At 38.2% G+C, this 20,092-nt stretch overlaps 1 protein-coding gene across 3 annotated transcripts in view; it reads left to right on the plus strand.

Annotated features, from left to right (window-relative positions):
• Nucleotides 1-2,413: 2,413 nt before the first annotated feature.
• The window catches only part of LOC148846016 (putative serine/threonine-protein kinase PBL3), a 36,282-nt gene continuing 18,603 nt past the window's right edge, over nt 2,414-20,092 (plus strand). The window contains exons 1-3 of one of the 3 annotated variants that reach the window (XM_088954211.1): nt 2,414-2,734; nt 7,187-7,527; nt 7,613-7,748. In XM_088954211.1, the coding sequence (XP_088810337.1) occupies nt 2,671-2,734; nt 7,187-7,527; nt 7,613-7,748 (541 nt within the window). In that variant the 5' untranslated portion in view covers nt 2,414-2,670. The remainder of the gene's footprint in view (nt 2,735-7,186; nt 7,528-7,612; nt 7,749-20,092) is intronic. The other 2 variants (XM_088954214.1, XM_088954213.1) reach the window with 2 other exon arrangements.

Raw genomic sequence — 20,092 nt, forward strand, 5'->3', positions numbered from 1 at the left:
TCGAATTTGAATCGAATCAAATATTTAAATATTTAATCGGATTCGAATTCGGATATTAATTTTCAATATTTGTCCGACATCGAATCAAATTCTACATCGGATTTTCTAATTGAAATCGGATTCGGATGTTACCAATTTGTTTTGAATTCGATCCATTTGCACCCCTATCTGGGCCCTGTTAGCTTCTCACAGAAGAAGGCAATAGGTTGCTTCAGTTGCATTAGAACAACTCTTAATTATCTCGACCTTAGAAGCATTACAATTGAGCTCGAACAAGATGTTGAAGTTTAGAAGTGCTATGATTGGGGTGTTGACGAGTTTGACTATGATCCCAAAGGTTGTTTGGCTTATTGGCTACCTTGGCCCATTTCTTCATGCAATCTGTGACGGGGGCCATAATTGTGCTGAAATCCTTGATAAACCGTTTGTAGGATGAGGCAAGTCTATGGAAGCTCTTGGCCTCATGTAGATTCCTTGGAGCAGTCCAACCAACCACGGGTATTATTCACTGGTAGTGTGAATTTTGCATCCCAAAAATTGATGCAAAACTTGCACCACCTTCCTCCTACCTCAATTCTTTTCCAAGTGGGGCCACATTATCTTGCATCCTTCCTTACTTATAAAAGATAAGTCTCTTACTACCTTCATTCTATTTCATTTAAAGTGAGGTCACTTCATTTTACTTTCTGTTTTACTTCTAATACACACACAAAAAAGTCAAATATGAGGCAAAAGTAAATCAGAGTTTAGATTCAACCCTTTTGCACGAAACCGGAGTCGGTGCAAGCCCCATTCGAACAATCTTTATATTTTGTATTGAGAATATTTTCCCATGAAATAAATCACAGAAATATGAAGATATTCTTAATGCAAGACTGTAATGGGTGCTTGAAGGGATTTTGCACTGACTGAAACCGATCTCTAAAAAATTATTACCAGATTGGATGAAGAAAATGAGTAAGCATGTCCAAATACTTGCAACATTGCATTATGCATCACATATATGAAACATTTTGTCAGTCCAAGTGGGTTCCTCATAGTGAGCCTCATTAAGGCTACGAATGGTATCCACTTATCGTTTGAGTTTAAAATGCGATTTGGTGAGGGGTGATTTGAATTCTAATATGGATCCACCCCGATCCGATCCCACATAATCTAATTTGGTTTGATTTAAATGTATATAAACACAAGATTTATATAAAGTTGGTTTGAATGTTGTATTTTTATTAAAGGGCCATTGATTCAAGTTTTATAAAATGATGTATAATATCGAACTAATTTTTGGTTTAATTTGTTAATAGTCAATACTATTCAATATGCAATTGCAACGAGAATTTGATTTGAGTTGTTTTAGGTCCTCAGTTTTTTGGGTAAATTACAAAAACCCCCTATATTATGGGGTTAGTGACAATTGCCCCTAATTTTTTCATTTGCAAGAAAGACCCCTAAACTTTTACTTTGCAAAAATACCCCCTTCAGTTGAGTTCAGTTAACTTTGAAAAAGATTCCTATTCAATTGTTTAATTTTTTATATCCCCAAATTACCCTTTTCTCATTTATTTTAACAATTTATAATTTGATTAATTCTCTAAATATAATATTGAAGTCTTCTCTGTTACTCTAATAAATTCTTATAGATTTCTGACTGGATTCAATATTTAAATAAAATGGTAGATGTCTCTTTAGATTCAAGATTTCTTTTGGATTTTCTTGATTTATCAAAAAAAGGAGTGGATAATTTTTATTTTTATTTTTAAATAAAGAAAGATAATAGTGTGGTGAAATAAGCTAAAAATTTAAAGAAACTTGTTTTCCCATATTATTTTAACTGGTTTAGTTTGGAAAAAGTGGAAGTATTTCTAGATCAATTAGGGCTTAGGAGAATGGGGCAAAGAAAAAAATAAAAAAGTTCAAATAGATATCTTAATAATTTAATGCATTCCACCATCTCTATTTAGTTTATCTACCATAAGAAAAAAATTGTATTATTATTGTTGAATTTATTAGGAGTGGGATTAATCTTTTTATCAATACACAGCTGGGATTGGCTGTGGGGCACGGATGATGCGAGGACGGTTTTGTCATTTTTGTGCGACGAAATCCGAATTTATCAAGGACCATAATTTCAACGATCCAAACCTTACTTTCGGATATCTACGTAACGTCTAACGGGTAAATATTGGATGGTTTAGATTTAAGAGACCAGTCCAATCTTAGCTTCGAAATCCATTACGAAAGACAAGACAAATTCTCCTAATGTACGGCTGGAAAGGGTGTGAGGACGAAATCCTGATTCGGAAGACAGCTATACTGAGGGGTTATTTTGTCATTCTGCACAATTCTACTGTCCTTTTCCCACACTAATGGGTGTTTTAGTAATTTCATTATTTCATTGAAATGCTCAGAATCAGACAGTCAGACAGTGAGACCTCAGACCTCGCGCAAAGGTTTGTCTTATCTTACAGGGACCAAGGCGTCGCTTTCTTCTCTGAGTTTTCTATCCTGCTTCCTCCGCTGTTGCTTTGTTTTTCAGAAACCGCAAGCTTCTAGTTCAATTTCTCTCTGGAAACCGAACAGACTGTTGGTCTTGGATTCAGTGGAATTTGGTGTTTTAATTTTATCATGAGCTGTTGATCGGTTGGTACTAAGGGAATTCCCATTTCAGCATCCATGGGCAACTGCTTGGATGCTTCCGCCAGGGTAGAGAATGCTCATAGCACTCAGAACACTTCTTGTAAGATTCGACGGAAAATTCTTTTTCTGTTGCTTTTTTCTGTTTGTGTGAAATTTGAAGTTTTTTCTTGGGTTTGGTTCGGCAGTTGGGCTTAGGAATGAGGAGTTTCCGTGGGTTTTGGTTGTTTTGGATTTCTGTGCTGAGTATCTGATAATTGTGAATTAAAGGTCTGCAGAAGGCTAGGAGTGGTTTTATGGGCTTAATTCGCGCTACATCTGTCTCTATAGATTGGGTTTTAGCTATTTTTGCTCGTGATTTTGGGAGTTGGTTTTGTCTCTGATTATTTATGGTTCTGTTCCAGTGCTGGATTTCCCAATTCTGTTGGGCTTTCCATGGTTATAACTTTGAACTTGGAGAGGAAGGATGGATTGCTTGCTAGTTTAGCGGGACCTTTGGCCGTTTGAGTCCGAACTTTGTTTTCTGTATCTTAGCTTTGTACTTTGGTTTGAATTTGATGCGTATTATTGATCTTTCTTTTCTTGAACATTCAATGCATATTGAAATACGAATTTTTCATGGGTTTTGACGGATTTCATCTGTTCGTTTACTTTATTTTTTAATTTGGGGTCTGAGGTTTAGGTTGGACTTCCAAAACTGGTAAACAAGCGGTTTTATTTCTCTAGTGTGCTTATAAATTTGAATCATTAGTTATATTTTGAGCGGCTTGAGATGCTCATTAATTTTATGTTGCATTTACTTGTCTTTTTGGATCCCTGAGCCTTAGAGTAATTATTAATTAAAACTATTATGGTTTCGTTACCATTAAAATACGACTTTATTCAATTTTGTCTTATGATGTTAATTTGTTTTGGATGTGTTGGCAAAATCCATGGTGCATTCTATGGAAATTGCTGCAACTAAATTCAAACATGAATGAGCCGGTGATAAAGCAACACATCACAGTGCTATATTTAACGTTGTTAAAGTTTTTGATGATAAAAAAAAACCATGTAAAAGTACACCTTGTTAAACGTGAACCAATGAAAAGTAAGTAGACCATGTGACGTATTTAACATGATTGGTCGAAATTTTGATGTAATGTTCTGTAAAAATTTTGAAATGCACAATAATTGGACTTATGGGTGTTTATGGTTTGTATGGAGTCAATTTAAGTGGTCCTTCATTCATTTATTATTTTGAATTTTTGATAGTTTTTATGGGTTTGAGAGTTTCCTTGAAGTTGGTTCAAGAATACTAAACCTTATTCCCACCATTGTGGATCAACTTGATAATGCAACTACCTATAGATGGGGAGATATTGGTAAATGGGTGGTTAGCTGGATTCAGGCATGTGCCTTATTGCTTCCATGCATTATGACATGTAACCTCTGGAATTCTAACATGTTAATGTTCAATTTTTTGTTCAAGCCTCTATGTATTTATGTGATTAGGAAATAAACTCAAGGGGATAAGTCCCAATAGGCATCAAAATAGAAGGGGACAAATGGGGGCTCTCACAAAATTCTTCACAAGATCCAACAAAATGTGAATAGCTGGATCTAGAAATTTATAAGAATCCTAAAATGTCTTGAGCCATGTTCCTATCAAAAAATAAAAAGTCTTGAGCCATGTTAGATTTGGATAGAAAAGCACCAGTCAAGCAGAAATCATCAGATACAATTTTTCTTGATTTTCAGGAAGCAATTAGAACTCTTTTTTTATGGATTAAGAATTATTTAAAAATTCTTAAGGCCTAGGAAATTCAAGAGTGACAAACCAATAGATAATAATTACTATTTTTAATAAAACAACATTACTATTTATAGTAAATTAACAACTTTCTATATATAGTAAAATCATATCTGATAAAAGGAACCATGCAAGGATAAACTGAGATTAGGAGTAAGGAGATTGAACTAACAGGACTGTTGAGTGTTGATAGACATCCCAAAATGCCAAAAAATAAATATGTACTGAATACAAGAAGAACTGTAGAATAAGAAAAATAGATTATCGAGAGATTTAATTTGCAGATATGAATACACCATCATCAACATTTTCATCATTGTCAGAGTCTTCTTGTTGTAAATAAGGTGAGAAAAGAGAAAGGGAAGAACAAGGAGATGAAAGATAAAATGTTGAGTTTAGCGACACCACATGCCTATATCTCTTTCTAATAAGGGAGACTCGTTATATTAATATTAGAATTATAAAAAGATCCCAATGGGGGGGTTGATACATTAAAATTCCTGACTATAAATTTTTCTTCCTAATCCTAAAATAACCCCATTCCTCATACACCTTAAAAGCTGAGTGGTACAACATAAATAAGAAAAGAAAAATGGCTATCTGCTCAACCCATATTTACAATGCAGCTCAGGTGATTTCAGTTTCAAGGGTTATGCATTCAAACTTAATGTAAAAGTGTTTGCATATTCATTTGATTGATAAATGACAAATCTTAATAAGATGTTGCTTATTTTTTGAAGCCCTTAATAAGATGTTACAATTCCTATTTTATTGTGGATTTTAATTTAGACTTTTGATGTTTCATATTGCAAGAGAAAGCTAGTATTTATGTAATGTTTAAAGGAAGACTTTGTATTTTGTACTTGGTACATTATGGGTTTTGCTGCTATTTGTTAGGAACTTTTTTATGTTCTGGCAACTGAAGGGCCTAAGAGAAAGGGGAAAGGGTTTGTGAGATTTATCCCCTCTATGATTTTTTGGGTTGTTTAGACTGAAATTAATGGGGTCATATTTTCTAGGATTACACATTTCTACTGGATACAGTTGAGGAGGGTTATTGGCACAATTTGTTTCTGGTTCTCAGTCACCAACTTGTTCAGGGATATTTCTTGATCTCAGTATAAAACATATAGCTATTAATTCATTCTTTTGTTAGTACTTGCTCAGTTTTCTTGGTTCCATGTGTAGAACCTCTGGTTGTACAGGGTGATAATCATATATGCTCTTACAATCATATTTTCAAATCAATACTTGATGCCTCACTTTTTTTTTTGTGGTCATTCTCATACTTGAACTCAAGTTCCCATGCTTGTCAGTCAGCCCATGATTTTTCCATCAAACCAATCACTGGTTACGGTTCTGCATATCTCTTTAGTCTAGGATGTTATAGCCATTTCAAAAATCTGTTCAGATTAGAGATATTATGGAATAGTCTTATTTAGAGTTTTGCCCAAGTAATGACTACGATATCAAGTATAGTTTTATGCGTTAATCTTGGTTGTTGGATGTAAATTTGTTCAGGCCATTATGTTATCTTTATCATTTAATTAAGGGAGGGCAAAAAAAGGTCATAGCCTACTGTTGGTCCTGGCTATCTGGGGTCTTGGGAGTGGTAGACTGGATTATGGCTATTATTAGTAACTGCTTTCTTATAGGTAACATTTTCTTGAAGCTCCTCTCCTAAAATTGGATTTATTAAAAAAAATAGTAACTGCCATATTTTCTCCTTATAGTATTAATGAATTCGCAATTACGACTATTAATAGTAATTCTTTCTTTAATTTTTATGTTTTTTTTTCTTTTCATTTTAAGTGTAACATAATGTGTAAAGCATGTGCCTTTGACTAGCCTTGGTAAAAACATAATTTCTTTATGAAAGTACTACTGCATCCAAAAGGATGTTCTGGTCATTTAAAAGTTTCCACCCAAACTAATTGTACTATAACTGAGAGGTCATATGTGGATACCTGAACAAGTGACCTATGGTACCTGGATACCTGAACAAGGGTGTGGTGTGGTGTTGGATACTTCAATTTTTAATGTAATATTTTCTTATAGTAACATAAAAGAAAAATTTATTAAAAAAGACCACAGATTACATCAAGGTGTAGAGATTACACCATCAAACAATACAGAAAGCTAAACCAGATTACATTCTTGGATCTCAAGAGCACTCCAAAAGGAAGACCCAAAATTTGATACAGAGATTTGAGCAATATAAACTTTGAATCTGATACTGTATCCAGTTGTGTCCTTGCCAATCTGGGTAATATAGGAAGTGCCTAAGCAGTTACCATTTTGAATGATAGCTACCTGTTTTCTTGTGTTATTAACGAGTTATTAATTATGATTCTTTTGTTGTTTTATGTTAAATTTTACACCATGTGCTATGTTCATGCCTCATGGCCCTCACCCTAGAATAGATAAATATGGTAGGGAGCTCTTAGTGCTCTTTTCCCACAAACCAGGGAGTTTGTTGAGAATTGCAAAACTGTCTGCTGAATCCAAAGTTGAACTTGAAAAATCATATTTGTAATATGTTATTTCCAGTTCTCTTTGAGTTTATAAGATACACTCTTTTGCATTTCTTCAGGATCTCTCATTCTTAATATAGGCAAACCATAACAATTATCTATTATTTTTTCAAAAGGATTTTGAAAAGCCACTAAAGGTGCCTGTTTGAGCTTAGATTATTTTTTTGACTTCAATTTATTCATAGAAACTATCTACTGCTATTTATTTTTTGCCCCCTTTAACTTCCAGCAGCTTCAAAAGTTACCAGCAAAACAGGCTTGTCTTCAGCTCCTTCCAATTTGACGTTTCCATCTTACAGCCAGAAAAGCACCACTGAGAGTCTTCCTACTCCCAGATCTGAAGGTGAGATATTATCCTCTCCAAATTTGAAAGCCTTCTCTTTCATGGAGCTAAAGAATGCAACTAGAAACTTCCGTCCCGACAGCCTCCTTGGGGAAGGAGGATTTGGTTATGTTTATAAAGGATGGCTTGATGAGCAAACCCTTGCTGCTGCAAGGCCTGGATCTGGAATGGTTGTTGCCGTGAAGAAGTTAAAGGCAGAAGGCTTCCAAGGCCACAAGGAGTGGTTGGTAGGTTTCCTCATCAATAGTATTTTATCTTATTCTTTTTTCCTCTTCCTTTTGTGTGCCTTTACTAATAGCTGATTGATTTCAGACAGAAGTTGACTATCTTGGCCAACTTCATCACCCAAATTTGGTTAAACTTATTGGTTACTGCTTGGATGGGGAGAACAGGCTTTTAGTCTACGAGTTCATGCCAAAGGGAAGCTTAGAGAACCATTTGTTTAGACGTAAGTGAATCATTTCGATCTTTTTCTTTAGGCATGAATTTATTGGCCCTGTCATGTTTATACTCGTGAGCATGGTTTCAAATTCCTAACTTTTTGTTAATATCATTTTCTAACTTCAACTTCCTCCTCACCTTCCTTGCACTTCAAAATTGTTGTTAGTCATTTATCATTGGCTAATTACATTTATGAATTCAATTTTCTCCTGTCTAAACCCTTACCTAACCAAATTAGAAGCTTCAAGATCTGAATTGATTTGGGGTTGTCCAGGTCCAGGGCCTTGGCCTTTGTTGCTGTAATGATTTATGGAGAGAGAGAGAGAGAGAGAGAGAGAGAGAGAGAGAGAGAGAGAGAGAGAGAGAGAGAAGGAAAAGAGAGGTACGATTGAGAGAAAAAAGTTCATACTGGCTGTCGCCAGTCTTCTATTTATATTAACTTAATAAAGGAATGGAAATTACAAGTATGCCCCTGACGACACACCCTAGAACCAAAATAATAAGAAAAAACAAGTAACTGACAGTATCCTAAAAAGTCAGCCTACTAACAGCAGCTGTAAAGTAACAATTAAATAGGCCTTACAACACTCCCCCTCAAGTTGGGCTGAATATGTCTATCATGCCTAGCTTGTCACATAACAAATTTCCCTTTTTTCCAATTTTTCCCTTATGAAGTGTTTGTCCACCTCAATGTGCTTGGTCCTCTCATGTAGGACAGGGTTGTTGGCGATGTTTATTGCAGCCTTGTTGTCACAGTAAAGGGACATAGGACTATGAACAACAACTCCAAGCTCCCCTAGAAGATTCTTTAGCCAAAGGACTTCAGCCACCCCATGTGCCATAGCTCTATATTCAGTTTCAGCGCTTGACCTTGCTATCACACTTCGTTTCTTGCTTTTCTGGGTCACCAGATTTCCTCCCACAAATGTGCAATACCCACTAGTGGACTTTCTGTCATCCACAACTCCTGCCCAATCAACATCTGTAAAGACTTACACCTTTAGGTGATTGTATTTACTGAATAGGCCTGTTCTGGGATATTTCTTCAAGTATCTAAGAACTCTCTCTGCTGCCTCTATGTGTGGTTTCTTAGGAGAGTGCATGAATTGGCTTAGGACCCCAACGGAATAGGCAATGTCTAAACGGGTCATGGACAAATAAATCAACTTTCCCACTAACCTTTGGAACTGTTTCACATCTTTCAGAGGTTCACCAACACAGTCACCTAACTTGTGGTCCGCATCCATAGGAGTATCTGTCGGCCTTGCACCCAATTTGCCTGTATCCTGTAATAGATCAAGGGTGTATTTCCTTTGAGAGACAAAGATATCATTTTCTGAACCAGCAACTTCAATCCCAAGGAAATACTTTAGGGGGCATAGATCTTTCACTTAAAATTTAGAAGCAAGGAATTGTTTCAAGTTATGTATCTCTGAGCTCCAACTTCCTGTAATGATGATATTATCCACATATACTATCAATACAACAACCTGTTCCTGACATCTCTTCACAAAGAGTGTATGATCAGACTGACATTGTTTGAAGCTCATCTGTGGAACTGCCATGTGAAACTTACTGAACCAGGTTCTGGGAGACTGTTTTAATCCATAAAGAGACTTTCGCAGCTTGCACACCTTATTTTTACTCCCCTTGGCACAAAATCCAGGGGGTTGAACCATGTATACTTCATTCTCTAAGTCACCATTCAGAAAGGCATTCTTTATGTCCAATTGATGCAATTCCCAGTCAAGATTAGCAGCTAAGGACATGAGAACCCTAATTGAGTTCATCTTAGCCACTGGGGCAAAAGTCTCATCATAGTCAATCCCGTATACTTGTGTGTATCCTTTGGCTACTAATCTTGCTTTGTACCTTTCAACTGTTTCATCTGCCTTGTACTTAATCGTGAACACCCATTTACACCCCACAGGGTCTTTCCCATTTGGTAGATCTACCAATTCCCAAGTCTAATTTTTGTGAAGAGCATTAATCTCCTCCTTCATGGCATCTGTCCATTTAGGGCATTTTAAAGCTTCTGTAACATTTTTGGGAACAAGGATGCAATCAACTGCAGATAGGAAGGCACGGTATGAGGGGCAATTGTGATCATAGGAGACAAAATGGGCAATGGGGTGTTTGATAGTGCATGATCTAACTCCCTTTCGTTGGGCAATAGGAATGTCAAGGTCATCCACAGTAGGAGCAGGGTTAGGGGGTGGACTTACCTCCTAGGAGTCTAATGGTGTCAGTTGCTCAGTGTTTGGCTGCTCCATATCTTTATCACACCGCTGATCTCTACGACGTGTATGTTGGAAGACACGGAAGGGAGTAAGGTCTGGAATAGAAGGAAGAGATACCTGAACCTGCTTCTCCTCTTCCACACTACAACTCTCCCCCTGAGGAGAAGAAGGGAAGAATGGCTTAGACACAAAGAATGACACATCCATAGACACAAAAAACTTATGACTAACTGGATCAAAGCACCGATACCCTTTTTGAGAGGAGGGATACCCCAAAAAGACACAAGGAATGGATTGAGAATCTAACTTACCTCAGGATGGAGACAAATCATGGACAAAGGCACGACAACCAAAGACTCTCATGGGGATGGAAAATAAAGGAGACTGAGGGTACAATAACTGTTGAGGGGCCATGTAGTTCAGCACTTTGAAGGGCATGCGATTGATGACATAAGCAACTACAAGTATAGCATCCACCCAAAACCTTTTTGGAACATTCATGTGTAACATCATCTCGCGAGCTACCTCAAGGAGGTGTCTGTTTTTCCTTTTTGCAATACCATTTTGTTGTGGTGTTCTGGCGCATAAGCTCCTATGAATAGATCCGTGGGAGGCAAAGAACTCATTGAGCTTCCCATGGAAGTATTCATTTGCATTATCGGATTGGAAGATCTGTATTTCAACATGGAACTGTGTAAACACCATCCTCTGGAAGTCTTTCACTATCTTTGGAATTTTGTCTCTACTACGCATAGGAATTACCCATGAAAAGGAACATTTGATCTTTTATTACTTGAGTGAAAAGTTGTTCTACATTGTTTGCTCAACTGACACGTTTGACACATGAACTCTGACACTGAACATGACTTAAATAAAACTGGAAACAAAGACTTTATTATTTCGAAAGAAGCATGACCTAAACGACTATGCCACAAAAAAAATTTGACTCCTATTTGACTGACCATGTGACTCTGAGGATGACATCGAGAGACCAGCTTTGTTGTCGAGAATGTAGAGACCATCTACTAGGCTTCCTCTACCAATCGTCCTCCCAGAAGTTAAGTCCTGAAAAACACATGAGTCAGCAAAAAAGGTCACACTGTAGTTCAAGGAGCTTGTAATGCTACTAATTGAAAGCAAATTTATAGGAAGTTGAGGGACATGTAATACACAATTCAGGTTAAAGCCATGGGGAAGAGATATTGATCCTTGGCCTGTAATGGAAGAAAAATAACCATCTGCAAGTCTCACTCTATCCCTTCCTGACAAAAGGCTATAAGTTTGAAACAAGTTCGGCTTACCGGTCATGTGGTTGGAGGCCCCTGAGTCAATGATCCAAGGGGAATCCGTGGGAGTGACATGGAATGCAGAAGCCGTATTACCTGAAGTAGATGCAAATGAAGTAGAGGGAGTACTAGTGACTGAGCTGTCCATTTGTTGCAAAGCCCTACCATAAGATTCCAGGTTCTCTCTGAAGGAATTCATTATATCTTCCTTGGGGTCAGACTTATTAGGGTGGTCCCGGGTACTACCGACAACTTGAGTATCTTGGGTTGCCACATGTGCTGTGTTCATTTTCTTCTGACCTTGACCTTTACCCTGTTCTTGATTCTTTGCTGCCTACTTGGGTTCCCCGTGGATGTCCCAACAAGTGTCACGTGTATGTCGTGAACGCGACAGTGGGTACAGAACAACTTATCTTTATCATCAGTCTTCTTAGTGTCACTTTTCTTTCCCGTGGAGTTATTATTCATTGCAGCCAAAGCAACTTGTTGCTACCCCTCAGCTGTAATCATTACATTCTGCCTGCTTTCTTCCGATTGAACAAGGGAGTATACCTCGTGAATCGTAGGCAATTCTTTGCTTCCTAGGATCTGTACCCTCAACGGTTCATATGCAGGGTTCAGTCCCAACAAGAAAGCAAACACACATTGCTGAGAGACCAGCTTCCTGTAGGCCTTAGCATCATCATCATGTTTCCACTCTATAGCCTGATAGTGATCCAATTCTTTCCATATGGAGGTAAGGGCTGAATAATATGAAAACAAACTACAGTTTCCTTGTTTACATGTTGAAGATTTAGCTTGTAACTGGTAAACCTTGGCATAATGCCTTTGCTCAAAATAGGTAGTTCTGGCCTGTTTCCAGATCTCACTAGCGGTGTCTGTCCACATAAAGTTCTTCACATCAGGTTCCATGGCTGCGAGGAGCCAAGACATCACCATACTGTTTTCTTGGTCCTACCTATCATGTTCAACCGTCTCACCTTTGGGTTCTTTCACCCTTCCATTAATGTAACTGGCTTTTACCCCTTGCTGTTACATAGAGTTTTACGCTCTTAGCCCACTCCAGGTAGTTCAGACTGTTTAAAGGGGTAATTGGCATGGGAAAAACCATGTTTTCACCTCCCATACCCGCAGTGCTGCGGGTCGGTGTAACCCCCGATGAAGTTGATTCATAATTTGCCATCGGATACTACTGAAAAACAATCCAAACACCACCCAACTACACAACAACCACAACAACCACAATCAGAATACCAACCCTCAAGGAATTTACTTCTAAGATGTGAGCAAGAGAACAAAAAACACTGCTGAGAACAACTCTGAGAAGGTTCAGTGAACACAACCAGTCATTAAACCAGCCCGGTAATCAGTTCAACACCACCAAGACAGACATTACTATCAGTCTGACTGTAGTTCATACAGTCTAACCATCAAACATCCAAACAAATACCTATATAACCAAGGAATGAGCCCTACACACCATTGGCCAAAGAAGACTGAAACAAAAAACACACCTGTTCAGCACTTGTACGAAGGTGCTAACCTTAACTTGACTTTACAGCATCGGACAGAGGAGGAAGGGAGTCTGTACCAGCATCGCCCTTCTCTGACTAGGGTTTTCTTGGTATTACGACCAAGGAAAAAACCACAGAAACTGCCGCCAGAAAAATTGCTAGGGTTTCCACAGAAACTCCGCTGGAAAACTGCTAGGGTTTCCACAGAAATTGCCGCCAGAAAGTTGCTAGGGTTTCCGCCAGTAACCTACTAGGGTTTCTCTGTCTTCCACATCCAAAACTTTTAAAGAAGGAAACCTTGCTCAAAACAGGAGGGATCGTAGGTCTTTTACAGCCTAGAAAACCTGCTCTGATACCATGTAATGATTTATGGATAGTGGGAGAGAGAGAGAGAGAGAGAGAAGGAAAAGAGAGGTACGATTGAGAGAAAAAAATTCATACTGGCTTCACCAGTCTTCTATTTATATTAACTTAATAAAGGAATAGAAATTACAAGTATGCCCCTGGCGGCACACCCTAGAACCAAAATAATAAGAAAAAAACAAGTAACTAACTGACAGTATCCTAAGAAGTCAGCCTACTAACAGCAGCTATAAAGTAACAATTAAGTAGGCCTTACAACAGTTGCAATAGTCATATAATTGTTTTTGTCAATAACTGTAAACTTTCATTAATATTAGGAAAAAGTATGATACAAAAAGTAAATATACAGGTAAGGACTGGGAGATAAAAGACTTATCTCTCCCCTTGACAGCACCCCTTTCTTACAATTGTCCCCAGAAAATAATTTGTCACCCCACCCCTTGTTTGGCTAATGTATATCTAACTAAAAGATACTTCCATGCCCCTTGTCAGCCACCTAGATTTTTTCTTCTCATTGTTGTAGGTCCATATCTTTATTTCTTCACTATGAAGCTAGTTTACAACCGATTGCGAGTCCCCTTCCACTATTATCTTCTTAATGTTCAATGTCCTTTCCCTTTGTACTCCTTCCATAATTGCCAAAGTCTCTGCTCTGAGAGAGTCTCTCTCCCCTACCAGGCCTGAATATAGAGCAGTAACTTTACCCTCTTCATCCCCGAATATAAATATGTCTTTGTCCATATGACAAAGTTCATAACAATCAGTCATCGTGCCCTTCAAGGAGAGACCTTGTGTACACTACTCCCGTATGGTCCATGGTGTTTTTGGGTTCTTTGTGAACCCAAGTATCATAATAAGACCCACTCACCATTGAGACAACATTCACAATGCACTCATGCTCATCATCGGTATCCATCACCCCATTGTAAGTGAAACTACTATTGTAATTCGACTGTGTATCTGATACCTCAGTCTCCGTTTCAGTTTCCTTATCACTAGTCATCTCTTACGCTATCATGCAATTTAGTAAAGATAAACAAAATTAATAATCAATGAATGGAGACATAATTGCAGAAAATATAAAAAACACATTTAATTAACATTAAAATATAAATCAAGTCCAATGATAATAATCCTACGAAAATACTTGTCAAAATGAATAGTACTCAAGTTCTCTAGTCTATGTGACCAACAAAAGTAAAACACAAATTGATGCAAACAAGTTTCACACATTATTGGGATGCTCATACAACTCTTGAATCATCTACAATCGTAAGGTAGGGGACCTTATCGCAATAAACAAGTCACAGAATTCACCTTTCATGAACCGGAGACTAACAAACATGAATAAAGGACTCTCCTCATCAATCTCAGGGATCTCTTTTAGGAGGCTAAAGCATCATTCCATAGAATTTAGCCTCTTGTCTTGGCCAACTTTATGGGCAGTTGATAGCTCAAATGCAGAGGCAATTCTGTCCAGATTCTTGCCAATCCGCATAGCACCCGACATCTTTTTCCTGGTAGAGTTGCTACCCTCCCCTATGACTTTGTTGACAACTCTATATGAGTGAGTGTTTGTTGGGACCTTTCCAGCATCCTGCATTGTTTCAGATGCAGGCCTGGGTGTCTTTGGTTCATGTTATAATTCCTCATCCATCCGGTCATCATCTAGAGTCGATTGGGTTAACGGCACCACCTCTGGTAGTGTACCCTCATTTGGTGCCCAACTATTGTAGCCATGGGCAACTGTGCCACCAAATATGATGTCCAAGTCTGCCACATGAGGAAGACCCTTGTATCTAAATTGAGCCGCATCAGGGCATGTCTATCACACAAGTACAAAACTATGTAAGGTTCTGCATAACAAAATGATTAACCTACACGTTTATTATGTTAAAAATTAAAAATTACACCATACCTTCAGATAGTCATTCCAAAAGTCATCACCAACAGTGAATGTTTCATTCACTGGATCCCAACCCAATCTAGTAAAAGTTGACAGTTTATGGAATATCTTCCACTCATTCTTTACTGCATTCCAGTGATTCTTCATTTGTTTCTAGGTGTAGTTTTTTCCTGCTATCCTGTTGAAATCCTGAATGACATTTGCCCATCCTTGTCTATCCAATGTAGTATTGGTTCGGTGGCTGGCAATGACTTGTTGCAAGCATACATCCACCCAAACTTTATGTAATTCAGGAGTCCACGTAGCCCGAGAACTCCCCCCATTTCTCCCTTGACTACTAGCCATAACCTACTAATTATGCAATACTAATTATGTTAATATTGACAATAAAATCGAAGAAAAAATGGCCAAAAGAATAATATACCTGAGTCCAAGTATATGAATTATGTTAGTATTGACAAGTATATGAATTTGTTTATTCTTAAATCAAGTTTTGAATTCAGGCTTGAGCCTGCTATTTTGTATTAAATCAAGGGGCAAAGTTCAGCCCAAACATGTCCCATGAACTAGACCATACCATCAAAGCTATGGATGAGCTAATGAGGATCGTCTGTACTACTTCTACTTTCAGTGGGTGTGAAAAGAGAGGATTTGACATTGGCCTTGGCAGATTTGGATTTAGTTTGGAATGGGTCTTGTTGGGCCTATATGGCCTTGGCTGAACTGGGAATGGGCTGGAAAGGCTTTTTTTTTTGGTTTTTTGGGGAGAATCCAAAGAATTATTCATGGCTGCATTTTATTTTATTTATTTTTTACATAAGTGCATGTTTATACACATCCTACCTCACACCTTAGGCCTATTTGACATTGGCCTTGGTTGGGCCATAGGATGAAATGGGTTTGGGCTTAGATTTCCTTGGCCTTGGCAGATTTGGATGTGGTTTGGACCTAAGCTTACAGCTGGCCTATATGGCCTTGGCCGAGTTGGGCTGAGCATGGAATAGGCTTGGACTAGCATTTGCTTGGCCTTTATGGCCAAGGTAGATTTGGACTTGGGTTTGAGATGAGCTTGGGCCTAAGGTGGGCTTCTAGATTGGAGTTGATATTGGACTTGGTTGGGCCATAGACTGAAATGGGTTTGGGCTTAGACTGACTTGGCTTTGGCAAATTTTGGGTGTGGGTTGGAATGGTTTGGACCTAAGGTTATAGCCGGCCTATATGGCCTTGGCCGAATTGGGCTGAGCATGGAATTGGTTGGAGATGAGCTTGGGCCTAATGTGGACTTCTAGATTGGAATGGGTTTGAATCTAGGTATAGCTGGATACTAGTTGGAAATGGGTTTAGGATTCTAGGTGGCAATGAGCTTAGGTTGACAGTTTGACACTTTAGTTGGACTAACTAAGGGGATATGGGCTTGGACCTAGGTTTAGCTCTACCCCACTTAACATATCACTTTGTTCTTGTTTCTTATTTTTTTCTTATTTTTTTTGATTTTTTGGGGAGAATCCAAAGAATTATTCATGGCTGCATCTTATTATTTTTTTTACATAAGTGCATGTTTATACACATCCTACCTCACACCCCAGACAGATATCTTGGCCTAGGCCTATTTGACATTGGCCTTGGTTGGGCCATAGGCTGAAATGGGTTTGAGCTTAGACTTCCTTGGCCTTGGCAGATTTTGGATGTGGGTTGGAATGGTTTGGACTTAAGGTTACAGCCGGCCTATATGGCCTTGTCCGAGTTGGGCTGAGCATGGAATTGGTTTGAGATGAGCTTGGGCCTAAGGTGGGCTTCTACATTGGAATGGGCTTAGGATTCTAGGTGGCAATGAGCTTAGGTTGACAGTTTGACACTGTAGTTGGACTAAGGGGATATGGGCTTGGACCTTGGTTTAGCTCTAAAAGAAAATCTCCAAAAGAATAAATACCTAAATCCAAGTGTATGAATTATGATCAGAAATTTCTGGGATTTTCAACTATCCATGAAGTTCGGTAGCCCTTAGTTGACCTCTTAATGTTGAGCAGTTGCTTTGGCTCAATTCTTAAGCCCTAATCCCAAGGACTAGTTATCATCACTGATTTTTGTTTCACAGTTTTATGTTTTATTATTGATGATTTCATAATTTTAGATTTCCAATGAGAGATCTATCATAATTCATAATAGATTTTAAACATTTGGAACATATCTTTTTCAATTTGTACTGAAACAACCAATAACAACATCAAACGATCAAATACCAATAAAAATAAGATCAATATGTGATAAAAAAAGTCAACTTTTATGAGGATGGGAGATGGTCCGGTGGGGCACAACCCAACCTGAATTCAACTTTGGGTTAAGATTGCATAGATCAGGTTGAAAGTTGGGTAGGGTTAGGATTAGGGTCAGGGGTTCAAAGCTGTTTTTTTTTTTTTTTTTTTTTTCACAAGGTGCTGGCAATGGACAAGTTCTGAAGAGTTCTCTGTCAAGCAAATTACTAGTTCATTTCAGCCCAGCCCCGGGCATAGAAATTTCTAGTTCTGAAGAGTTCATTTCAGCAAATAGCAAGTTTATCTCTAATAAGTTGCATATTTGCAATTGATCAGATCTTTTCAGCATGGAAGTATAAATTCAGCTAATGCAACCAGAAAATAATTAAGGACATATCAGAATGAAGAAAGTGGTGAATTTTTTTTCTGAATCATAACCATATAAGCTTCTAAAAAGTAAAAAAGTGAGGCAACATATGCTTTAGGAAAATGTGAAAATTTTGAAAAGAATAAGAATTCTTGTGAAATTAACTTTGGAATGTCCTCATTCTTTTTGAGTGATTTCTTAACCCTGAGTATTGTAAAGAAAATGGGTGTGAATTTACCTATTTCTAGCTGTAAGATGTGGAGAAGAAACTTGCTTTGAAATAGGTAGGCTTTCAGTGGTCAATGCCAAGACTTTAGGCTCCTAGTTACACACAAATCAGAAATTAGAACATTGAACAATTAGAAACTTGCTTTGAAATAGGTAGGCTTTCAGTGGTCAATGACAAATCTGAAGTGTCCCTGAATCAATTAGAAAATTGAACAGATCTTCCTCAAACATTGAACAGTTGAGGGATCCAGGTTCCAGAGTGTCCCTGAATCAATTAGCCGCATTGTTATCGTGTACAAGTCAGGAACTGTGTAGCCTATTGAGAAATTCTAGCTAAAATAGGAATTCATGCAGCCCTTGCATTCCTCAAACATGGAATGTCGTTTAGTGGGTTTCACACACTGTACGTGGGGAAAAGAAATCCACAAGAAAGAAGAATAACTGAAGAAGCAAAACAGATTTTCCATGAGGTTATGTGCTTTTGAGGATAACGGCCATCAATTACAAGTCAATGAGACCAATTAATGCAGCAGTCATTTGATGTAGTTGAAGTTGATCTCTAAATTTGGGTTAGGGCACTAAGCAAATCATTATCAAACCTTTTACGAGGTCTCTGTCGAGTTTCAAGTTAAAAAAACACTAGGAAGAAAAAACGGACAGTCAAGTATAGATCTGCAAACTTACCTCTTGTTGCCGGTGGCCGGACGGTGAGAATGTCGCCGTTCGAACAAGGGAGTTCAAGTGTAGATCTGTGAAGAACAGGGAGTTCAGGTTAGAAAAAAACCAAAACAAATGATTAAAATGAGAAACAAACTTCAGGAAATAGGAGGAAGTGGCCAAACGACAGATCCGCCGGCCACTGTTCCTCACCGCCGATCGTCGCTGGTGGACCTGCCAACTGGTGCGTTGCTGCTGCTAGGGTTTGAGGGTCGAATGAGTGGAGAAGGGGGAGGTATAACCTCGTGGGGGTTTTTTGGTCATTATAAAAATTTGTCAGGGGCTGGTTCGTCCTATTATTTTGGAGAAGTACTTCTTCAAGAAGTACTTAAAAAAAAGCCAACTTGAAGTCACTTTTTCAAAGTACTTCTTTAAAAAAGGTACTTCCCCACTTTTTTACCAAACACCCACAAGTACTTAAAAACCACTTAATGTGTGGTCCCGTATCTTAAAAGAAGTACTTTTATTCTTCTAAGTGTTCTCAAACACCACCTTAAATCTCTCTCTCTTTCCTCAATTAAACCTTGTGCCTCTTTATTATCCAACTTTTCAATCTGATCGTAAACCTCTTGTTTGCTCTCTTCTAGTCTACCAAAATGCAAATCATTCTATTCTTTGATTTTTGTTTTCAGCCCTTGTAACTTCATGTGAAAACTCATTCCTTTTCATTGTACTCTAAGGCCTTTCCTCTTTCCACCATTCCTTTATTTTTTGAATAAAACCCGGATGACCTAACCACATGTTTTCAAATTTGAAGGGAGTTGGACTCCAACCTCTCAGTTCTTCCTTGTATAATGCTATCAACCAACGGTGGAATTATTCAAAAATTTCACATTTGATGATATTTGGAGGAATTGGTCCTTGGTGGCTTCTAGCTCAATGCAGAAGGTTATGGCAAGGTTGGCTTGGGCTCCTCCCATTGAAGGATTTCTGAAATTAAACTTCGATGGGAGTAGTCAAGGCAACCCAGGCCCAGCTGGAATAGGAGGGGTCATCAGAGATCAGGAAGGAAACTTAAAAGCACTCTTCTCAAGACCAGTGGGGAATGGAGACTCCTTAAAGGCAGAATTGTACTCTGCCCTGCAAGGTGTACAGATTGCAAGAGAGTTATGATTGGAAAATTTGGTGGTAGAAGGGGACTCCAAGGTGGTGGTGGGTTGGCTAAAAAACCTAGATTCAGTGATCTGGGTTTACAGAAATGAATTGAAGAAATTCAAATGGTTAACTCAGCAGATGGAGGTAACTATGCAATGGGTGGGGAGGGAGGCAAGGCAAATGCTTTTGCTGACTCTCTAGCTAAAAAAGGGTAACCAGGGAACAGTTATACTGGGCCTAATTGTAATTTTATGATGTTTCTGTATCAATGAGTGAGGGTGCACCTCGTGCCTCATATTGGGATGCTTGCAACAAACTAATTATCATCTGCTTCTAATGTAATCAATTGAATTTTATCTATCAAAAAAAAAAAAAAATGCTAT

This window comes from Nelumbo lutea, chromosome 7 (assembly GCF_056320005.1).
Source record: "Nelumbo lutea isolate HS-2025 chromosome 7, American lotus-T2T, whole genome shotgun sequence".
NCBI classification, from domain to species: Eukaryota; Viridiplantae; Streptophyta; class Magnoliopsida; order Proteales; family Nelumbonaceae; genus Nelumbo; species Nelumbo lutea.